The 10,652-nt window shown below is 42.0% G+C and overlaps 1 protein-coding gene and 1 long non-coding RNA gene across 2 annotated transcripts; one reads left to right on the plus strand and one right to left on the minus strand.

The window, feature by feature from the left end:
- On the plus strand, positions 1–8,254 carry letm2 (leucine zipper-EF-hand containing transmembrane protein 2). Its single transcript, XM_052067224.1, has 11 exons — positions 1–167; positions 788–849; positions 1,858–2,389; positions 2,658–2,801; positions 3,603–3,746; positions 3,990–4,193; positions 4,574–4,693; positions 4,968–5,087; positions 5,336–5,425; positions 6,220–6,288; positions 7,144–8,254. The coding sequence occupies exons 2-11, from the start codon at positions 803–805 to the stop codon at positions 7,198–7,200; spliced, it is 1,527 nt and encodes a 508-aa protein (XP_051923184.1). The 5' UTR covers positions 1–167; positions 788–802; the 3' UTR covers positions 7,201–8,254.
- Positions 7,491–10,645, minus strand: LOC127601744 (uncharacterized). The gene is made up of 3 exons (XR_007962620.1): positions 10,558–10,645; positions 9,149–9,220; positions 7,491–9,019 (listed from the first exon to the last, which is right to left on the minus strand). It is a non-coding gene; the product is annotated as an uncharacterized LOC127601744 (long non-coding RNA).
- Between the last annotated feature and the right edge of the window lie 7 nt (positions 10,646–10,652).

Genomic DNA, 10,652 nt, shown 5'->3' on the forward strand with positions numbered 1-10,652 from the left:
AATCTGCTTCTGCCACCGCCAATGGATTTATCACCACTGGGTCCTCTGACATCGTGGTTCTTGTTTACAATGGCCGCTTGTTGAGAATGGATCATATTTCTCAGGTCGCACCGATCAAGCCTTTAAACACACAGTCAGCAGCGACAGTTGGGTCATTGACGCTGGAGGTTAGTGGGCTCGCCATTTCACTCGCTCTAGCTAGCTACGGTGACAAGCTAATCGGCTAAGACTAGAAACGGATAGTAGCAAGTGTCAGATGGATATAACATGACTTCGAACTATGCGCGTTTAAAGTAGACTGAGGTCTCGAAGGCATATGACCTTTACACTTCTACTCGATCTCGTCAAGACACCAGTTTAACGTCTGAAGTGACGTGAGTGGAAAATTACCAAAACATTGCGAGTGCCGTTTGTTGACCTGAGCGTGGAGTCCGTGGTACGTCGGTCCATCAAAGACTTACTTAATAAAGAGTGTACTAATCTTGAAATTATACGTGTATTTTTAACTAGTGGCTATACAATTGTTGTAACCTAAATGCGCATTTTTAAAGCTGATTCAATCTCATCCAAGACCGTTTTTGTCGACATGTGGAAACTGTTTCTAATGTCATGCTTCTCACATTTGTCATAATGTCGAGTCGTGCTTGCCGACCAAGAAATTCCCTTGACAATCCGCCGTGTGCGAAATACACGTGTTTTACTAATAGTTAAGATCTTCGATAACAGGGAATTGTAATTGGATCTAACATAAATCATCTAAACTGCTCTCATGTCCCTGCCTCCAAAGTGATCTACGCATGCAATGGCAGTTTTCAGCCACCAGGTGCTTTTTGCTGTTACACGATCCAGGTAAGAGCTTTAATTTTGTACGTTGAGAATAATCATTATAATCCCCAGATATACAGTATATATACACCGTAATGTGTTCCGAGATCAAATCGTCACGCCATAATTTTTACATTATCTGTCACAGAATTATAATAAGAGGTTCACCGCAAATAAAATGCGAAACCCAAAACAAAACAAGTGCCCTCCACGTTGTTTACAAGGGAAGAAACATCGGAGGAACCCGCTTGTTGCTGCTCCTGTGCTATCAGTCGACACATTCCCTCTTATTCGAAATCATTCACAGATTTGGATTGTAATTGTATTTAGCTGATTTTTATGTTCAATTCATTCGTTATGAGTTGCTGCATGTTATAGTTTCAAGTGTTTCCGTCCCAATTATTAGTTGGAAATAAATATGTACCGGTACAAGTCAAAGGTGGAAAAATTCTGTCGAAAGCTGCCCACTCTCAAGTTAATCATTTTAGGTATATGACATGCGTGTCGGAAGATGTTACGTAAGTGTTATAGCGTAATTACATACAAGTAAAATGATTGACCTTATATCTCTACGTATCTGTCTGAGATTATTATCTTTATATTTCTGTCTATGAACATATATGTATATTTTATGTCTTAATGTAGACAATGCCATTGTTTAACAGTTTCTATTCATTCAAGAATTTGGTCTACAAATTCATCAATTTGCCAACAAGTAAATGCACATTCCCACTTTGTCGATCATGGGAGTGTGAAAAGTTTAAATCCAGTGAATGTTGAAGAACGTGGCAAAGCATTTGAATATCTGCTGTCATTATGGAACATGAAGTTTGCGCTGCTGCACCCTTCAGGTTTTGGCATTTTTTCATGAACCCGTTAGCACTTGACACCTAAGACCGAGTTGAAAAGTTCAGTACTCTGCTTGTGTCCCAAGAAGTAATTTTCCAATGTCTTGTTTGAACTCCAAATGATAACAATTTTGAAGGTTTCAGTTTGCATCGTACCTGCTCAGTTTTCTTGGTGTCCACACAGGGGATCGTATTTGATATCCCAGCGGCACAGTTGCTCCTCTTTGTCATCCAGAGCCCACCTCCACCTAGAACCTCCACGAAACATCTCCTCCTCGACAAACCCTCTGAGGCACTCCCGCTACGGCCACCCTCACTGTTACAGAGACCGCAATCTGGGCTGCAGCCAAAGTTCCGCCCTACTCGCCCGAGCTCTGCACAGTTCCGTCGTTTGGCGCCAAGACATTAAAAACGAGGAGACGAAAACCTCAGCCCCTCCTCACAATTTGGAGTTGGGCGAGAAGAAGGACCCCGCACCTGTTGTAGCCCAACCACAAACGCCACTTCCAACACCTGTAGCGCCCGCTGCTGTCGCGCCCCTGCCCACGGCACAGGAAAAGTCCTTGGTGAAGAAGGCTCTCTATCTGAGGATTGTCGACGAGCTGAAACATTACTATAATGGCTTCCGATTGCTCGGTATTGACACCACGGTTGCGGGCAGGATGGTGTGGAGCCTGCTGCACGGACAGATCCTCACACGCAGGGAAAGGAGAAGGGTGAGAGAGGTTTTTGATTGATTTATCCAAATTCGAACACCTGCTCCGTTTCAGACAACAAAGCAGAAAATATACTGCCGGACATCATTGTCTAAAGTTGAACGCAGTTTCAATACAGTTTCTTATTTGAAAACACATTTTCTTGGGCGTAACGGAAAAAGGTCAGCGGGGTTCATCGCACTACACATCGAACTTGCATACTATCGCACGGCAAGATGTGGTTGCTGCAAGAAAAAGTACCATTGGTGTTTGTTGTGTGTGTTCACAGCTGATGAGAACATGCGCTGACCTCTTCCGTCTGGTACCCTTCATGGTGTTCATCATCGTCCCCTTCATGGAGTTCCTCCTTCCCGTCTTCCTTAAGCTTTTCCCAGAAATGTTGCCCTCCACCTTCGAGACAGAGTCCAAAAAGGCATGTTGACATGTACACGCATACGCATACGGCCTCAGCGACCGTTTACTGCTGATTATGTAACATAAGATACAAGATAAGACGCGAGTGTCTGGCCTCAGAGCCAGCTGATTGCGTTTATTTTGGAAGCTATTGGCTCATTGTCGTACGCACTCACATTTATTTTTAATCTCTTGTCCATAGCATCACCCCTATGATTATGACTGAGCGTGCCTCAGTGACTTAGCTATGCAGCTGTCCTGACCTCTGAGGACGCGGCCTGCTATTTATTACGTCATAAGTGATCCTTTCAAAGTTTCAAAACAGAGCCGCAGATGCTGACAGTAATGTTTTAAAGTGGCCTTGATTTTTAGGATGATTGTGTAAACAGTGTCTGACTCTATTTCCTGATCTAATGTTTGGAGGCCTCTGTACAGGTGCATCTAAATAAATTAGGTTTGAATTGAATTCTGTAGTTCAAAACATATTCAAATGGAATTTTGACAGGAAGCAAATTCCCCCCTAATGTGCACAATGTATAGTGATCAGAAAGTCCTTGAATACTTTAGAGTGTAGTGGCGTAGAATACTTATAACCACACTTTCCTATTGAAGCACCGCTATTAATATTCAGCATTACAGATGCCATATCTGCTCTACAGGTGGTGTGTGTTTCGGTAATGAACCATGATAGTGTCACATATTGTCACTGTAAGCGAACTGTAGCCTCTTTATGATACACGCGTATTGAAGTAGATGATGCTCGCTGCCAAAAACAAAATAAAATCTGCGAATAATATCACCACCTTCTCCTCTTGTGCAGGAGGAGAAGCAGAAGAAGGGCCTGGCCGCGAAGCTGGAACTTGCCAAGTTCCTCCAAGAGACCATCGCTGAGATGGCTCGAAGGAACAAGGCCACGGCGCAGAGCCAGGATGAGACTCAACGCTTCTCCAGCTATGTTCAGCAGGTACGTCGTCGAGAAAAGACTAACATCATTTGTAAGTTCAATTGTGTTCTCGCGTATGAGTTTCAAGTAACCTTCATTAGTTTGTATGTGAAGCCATATAGTGTTTTGCATTGATTGTAATAGTACTTCCAAAACACTTGGAGCCATAGTGCTGTTTAACATCCACTGACCAGTAAGCACCCACCAGGTCGGAATGTGCTGGTCCATCTCATTTCACATGAACATCCATGCGTCCCGTGTCAGGTCCGGGGCACCGGCGAGCACCCCACCACCAAGGACATCGTCCGCTTTTCAAAACTGTTTGAGGACGAGCTGACGCTGGAGCACCTGGAGCGCCCCCAGCTGGTGGCCCTGTGCAAACTGCTGGAGCTGCAGCCCATCGGCACCAACAACTTGTTGCGATTCCAGCTGATGTTGCAACTAAGGACCATCAAGTCAGACGACGAGGTGAGCGGATGAATGATTTTTATGCAATAGCTGTTCCCCAACATTACCGCTCTCTAATGGATGTCTTTATGCTCCAGGCAATTGCATTGAAGCACTTTCATACCTTTGCTGCTGTAAATTGGGAATTTCTCCATTGTGAGACGAATAACGATTTTCTTATTCTTACTAAGTAAGATTTTCACTCTGTGTAAGAAGCCTTGTGAAAGTAATACTCAACAGCCATCTATGCAGTCGATTGCGCTGTTCGATGCCACGGCAAACCAATTTATACAAAATGTTCAACGGTCTGTGTAACATCGAAAAAAGTAAATCAGTTTTGGGTATGTTGCTCACCTCTTCCTCACGTCTGAAAGAGATTTAACATTTTTCTTTTTGTGCAGATGATTGCAGCAGAGGGCGTATCAGCAATGAGTGTGTCGGAGCTTCAAGCGGCTTGTCGCAGCCGTGGAATGAGATCTCTCGGTCTTACCACAGATCAGCTCCGTCTGCAACTGCAACAGGTAAACAATCAGAAACGGACTAAAATCAAAAGTAGCATACGTGGATACCACCAGAATTTACTTAATTTACTGCAACCCTCCTGTGGAGCTTCTTGTACTTTTCCCATTATACTTTGCTCCGAAAGTGTCACGAAAAGGCATAATGGTTCCTGCAACTGTTGGTCAGCTCCAGATTTTGTAGGAGTTAAGGCCCTTAGGAGTTTAGACCCCAGTGCATGTGCTAAATGAGGTTGTACATTAACCAGACTGTTAATACCCGTCTCCCTAAATCCAGTGGCTGGACCTCCACTTGAATGAGAACGTTCCTCCATCCCTGCTGCTGCTCTCCAGAGCCATGTACCTGACTGACATCAAACCCAAGGCCCCGGTCATCCCGCCTGTACCCAAACTTGAGGTTCGAGCTACAGTGTTAAGCCCGGCTGCACACCTCGTGACGCCGCCGAACGTAACTAAACTATTCAGTCACATCACAAAGTTTTCATGAGTTGCCGATCTTCTGCAACTAGTTTGGGTTCCAAAATGTCAAATCGTAAGCGAAATGGTGTCACACGGTGTTTGGAATTCTACGGCGTTGATGCTCATCGTCAAAACTCACCATGGCTTGGAGATGACATGATTTTTTTCTGGCTGCTATTTTCACAGAAAACCACTCCAGTGGAGAATGGCGCAAATGGGACCTTAGTCAGCTCAGACCGGCTGTCGGACCCTGCGCTCATCATCAAAGATAGGCCGGTCCGTACTTTCCTACAACACACAACAACATTAGGATAAGGTCAACTGGATAGAGGGCAGTTCAAATCAGTTCCTACGCAAACGCTATCGAGTTCATTTTGGAATCATTGTTGCCACCATGACATGACCTTTCCCATCCTGATCCTGTTTTGAGTTGTCTCAAAATGTTCTGCTTTCTCAAAGACAGGAAAACTTGTTCTCCAGTTACGAAAAGTACCGTATTTTCCACACTATAAGGTGCGCCGGAGTATAAGGCGCACATTAAATGAATGGCTTATTTTTAAACTGTTTTCATATATGGGATGCACTGCATTATAAGGGACATTGAATATAAGCTACAATAGTGGCTGTGGTTGCATTATGCATCCACTAGATGGAGCTATGCATACAATACAAAACAGCTTTACTTATATCGTGCTTTCACAACCACTGCAGCTGGAACAAAGTGCTTTACAGAACCTTTTAAATACTGCGTCCAAGAAATCAGAATATTGATCCACATATAAGGCGCATTGGATGACAAGGCGCTCTGTCGACTTTTGAGAAAATGGAATGCTTTTAGGTGCGCCTTATAGTGTGGAAAATATGGTAAGCCTTAATGTAAAGTTCAAGACTCATCCTGTTAAAATACGCGGGCATGACTACAATCTTGTCATTGAAATAACTCTCATCGGTTTATCAACCGAGAGTATTATTAACTTTTATTATTTCTAGTATTGTTCCACTAAGGTTGAATGTATTCAGAACCAATTCTAAGATGCTTAGTGAAAAGTGGTACCATCTTTGTGTTGCAGGCAGAGGAGATAAGGAACAAGGCTCCCATTATCTCAGACAAACCTTTAACTCCCGCTGAAGTCCTCCAGGTAAGCAGAAAAATGTGGTACTCTTTACTAATGAGTTATACGAATAAAAAAATTGTTGGAGAACAGTTTGAGAACATGTGAGAGCAGTGAGTAAATTGACCAGGCACCTTAAACGGATGCAAACTCGCTTACTCTCCTTTGGCATCATTAACAAGGCGTCATTTAGGTTCTTAAAATCTCTTCTACTGCAATGTGTGAGCACGATTCGGATGGAAGAGAAAGCGATGAAGCAAGGATTAGCAGACTGGGTTTTCTCATCCTATTAGCCTTTCCGGGCTTTGGTCTTTCACAAATAACATCCGGACCTCTTTAAACCACATTTGTTATTTTGGATGAGTCGTATCTCGTCATTTAAAAAAAAAAAGCAAAACTAAAACGGCCAATGTATAATTTTGAGGTTGCTGGGAACCTTAACGTTCAGCCTACCGGTCTAACAAAAGCACACGCGCACATGAAAATTCCTGAATAGAAACTTTGATCAGTGATCTCTAAATAGCTGCTATTTATAGAGCTGTCGCCATCACCTGCACTCACGCTCAAGTTTAAGTTACTTTGTTTAACTCCACAGTCTCTAAACGCTATAAAAACATTATGGCTGTACTGTAGATAAGTGAGTTAAGTACTTAATTCACATATCCCATCAGTTTGTCTTCCCAATTTATTTGGGGAAAGTGTAATGGAATTTTAAAACTCAATTCAAGAGAATTTTTCCATTGCATTACCTGTATGTATATCCATGAACAGCCACAATATAAGTTATCTGATACCAGTGCTGTATCTAACAACTCTGCCGTGACAAATCTACAAAAAAATAAATAAAATCAAAAGCAAAACTTTTTGTCATTTCTCTGGCAGGCTAAAGCAGCAACCGAAGTGTCCCAGAAGAGCAAGATCAGTGCCAACGGTGTGTAAAGAGGCGTACGAGCGTCTAGACTTGAAGGACAGATGAATTTATGCAGCCCAAAAGCCCCTAACAAGGACACCCACGCACTATTGACGACCTATCAAATTGTTTACATCTCTCTTGCGCCAATTCAAGCAAGGAGGGTCTCTGAGGATATTAACTGTCGGTGACGCGACGGTGCTCTGGAACGCATACTTCTGCGCTCCAAAACGCTCTCTATTCCCATTTCCATCTCCAGACTTGGCATGGCGCAGCCAGGCGACTGCCTCAACGGTGACTCCTTTTTGTTTCGCACGGGTTCCTCCTTTTGTAAATTTGTAAATGTGTATATTGTCGTTTGTGGCTTTACATTGTGGCAGCACTAGCTAGCTATGTACAGTTTGCTATGCAAACTCATGAAATGATCAAAGCTCCCATTGTTAGCATTTTTTTTGCCACCCTCCTGCCGGTTGCCCCTGTTCAACGTGTGACAAAACACCGCGATACTGAACCCGTCCACCTGCCATCATTTTCTCCACAAACCGGACCATGTTGGCCATGTCTCGACCTGGAGGTTCCATCAGTTGACCGGAACAGGTTCCACAGCGCATGCTGCCCTGGTTCTCATAAAACGAGTGCTTATAGAGAGAAAGAGAGTTCACTCTTTTCACACAGACAAGACTGCGGCAAAATGTAAGCTGCCTTATTTTATTTTGAATATACTGAAGTGTAAAGAAAGTATTGTTTTAACACGGAGACACTTGAGTTTCCTGAAGCAGAAGAGAATATACTCCATGTTATCCAGAAATAAATTCTATTTATGGGAGATCTTTAAACTCCAAAGTAATAACTTTTTTTTTGTGCTTTCAAATAAACATGCACGTTTAATCACCTTGTCCCAAATGCGTTGCCCCTCTCATACAAAGGACCCTTAATGTTACGCAAAATAGTCATCTCTATTCGGTAATTCTGTATTTTGTGCAATTTAGTCACCCATGCTCCCTTTGTTCATATCAGTACTGGATCGTTTTTGTTGTTTTTTTTTCCCTCTAGATGCCCTCCATTAAAAGCATTATCATTTTACGAATTGTAGTCATTTGGACCTTTCTTCGACGCAACAGTGGGCAATGCTACGCTTTGCACATTTGATTAGCATTTGATTAGCCCTGCCAGGCAAGTCAAAACTTTTGACCCTCAGAGGAACTCTAAAACTCAAAATCATCCAACTCACAAATTGCCATGACTGAAAATTATCCAAATGTATTGAGTGTATAATGCACAAGTTGTTCCCGATCGGGAGAAAAAAAAAATCCCCATTCTTGCTTTCGAGGAATATCAAAATTATTTTCCCCTTAATTCAAACCAAAAATGGATTTGGAAAATATACTGTACCTATGACGGTAACCCTTTTGTTCCTCTTTTCATGTTGACTTAATACTTCTGGTGAATAGTATTTGTTGTTCCTAGGTTGATTACTGGAATATTAATGTGTTTCAGCAAGCAAATTTACTTTGATATGATTATGGTCAGTTGCAAATATCCCCTTTGGGTCACAAAAAAAAAAGTCTGCCAAATTATATATTTTTCTTTTTGCCGTTTTAATATATTTCAGAGCAGGCGTGTCCAAAGACTTTTCCTTTGCACAAGAATTTGAAACGCCGTGCAAAAACGTAGTTCACTATATACCGGTAACTTGTACTCACACTATATTAGCTGAAATGATGTGTGTGTGTGTGAGCGAATCAAATCGGTTCTTGAGGGCCACTATCCTGCATGTTTTAGATGTTTCCCAACTTCAGCGCACATGATTAAAATGATCATTATCGAGCTTCTGCACAGCTTGCTGATCTTCAGGGATAAAAGACAAAATATTTGAGGCATGATAAACATGTCTCAATCGGTTGCTTGGTCAAACACATTAATGGTCAACTCATCATCAATAGTCAATGAATCATCTTCAGAAAAATAAATTCTCACCTTTCTCAAACATTGTGCTTCATCAACCCGAGTTATTTAACTCATTCAGTACCAGCCAATTCTGGACCAAGTCTGAAAAGACGTTTAAAAACGTCTTTGGGAGTGAATGAGAGGTTTACCCCACCCCAGGGCATCATTCGAGCCCAGTCCACGGCTTCCAACAGTGTCCCACCCTACTTGCCATAATGTGAGTGTGCATGGCCAGAGAACGTCATCATAAACATCAACACGGTTTTGTGCAGCTGTGACCATTTCAGATGGCCATTTAAAATATACATATACATATCTATATGTATATTTTTTTAGTCGTGTTGCCCCCCTTCATACGAATTGTAGCCGGGTCTTTGGAAAGACTGGACTGGATACAAAATAATTTTTAGGTGGGCTTTATTCCCGACTGAACAATGAAAAATTGTTCAGCATTAAGATGAAAGACTGAGATGTTAACTGAATTTTAAAAGAGGTCGAAAAGGGATCTAAGAGATCAAAGAACATCATTTAACAGATTACAGACAATTACGCCACAATAGACAACAGCAGTGGCTTGCTTAATAGGGAAACAAATAAAAACACATTATTTCCAAGCCACAATAGTTCTTAGTGCAGAACAAATAATCATTACAACCCAATGTTTTGAGATGCATCCACACTTACTCGATATGTTCCGGTGTGTTGGGTGTGTACAAAGCACGTGGACAAACACAAATGATCTCCCCTCTAAAGAACAGATAACACAGTTCATATAATTTCACAGTCAAAAAAAACATATTTACATCTTAGAACATTGCGAACACTTACGCTGTACAGCTGTTCACACGACTCACTAGTGCTAGATTTCAAACTCCAAACCAAACCACTCCAGATATTGTGCTCTACAAATACCGTTCAACTAATTACTCATCTGTCCAAAATTAACACCTAACATGCGTCATGATAACTAGTTACCAATTACCTGAATATCGCCAGGGTTACGAGGACGATCATGGGTGTATCAAGTTGGGACAAGCAGTGGGCACAGTTCAGCGACTACCCTCCTTTACGTGCATGTCACCCTTTCTGGTCTGATTCTTAGACGCTGCATATCTTCCCGCGTGTTTTGATCTAGCGTGGCTCTTAAAGTGACAGTGCTACATTTGTTAAACAAGGAAGCCTTCACTACAAGCATCTAAGTAAGGTTCACCTGGTTACAGAATGCAAGAATCCACTGCTGTTCTTGTGTGCTGTTATTGTTCTTAGCATTAATTACTATCACAAGTCTCTTAGAACGTGTTTAGGAAACCTACATGTGCAGTCAGCAAAGGCATTCGTCATTCTCAGGCGTAAACTCTTTTCATCTTAAAAAATACATTCCAGTCACTTAATCCCATACATTTTCCTCATATGTACAAAGTAATAAAATCATTACACACCTGGTGGTACTTTTCCACTCCATTTCTCGAGGATTGTTTAGTCACAGCGGCCATTTTGTTTGGGAAGGGTGACCATTTTTCTTATGATGATAAGA

This window comes from Hippocampus zosterae, chromosome 6 (assembly GCF_025434085.1).
Source record: "Hippocampus zosterae strain Florida chromosome 6, ASM2543408v3, whole genome shotgun sequence".
Classification (NCBI taxonomy): domain Eukaryota; kingdom Metazoa; phylum Chordata; class Actinopteri; order Syngnathiformes; family Syngnathidae; genus Hippocampus; species Hippocampus zosterae.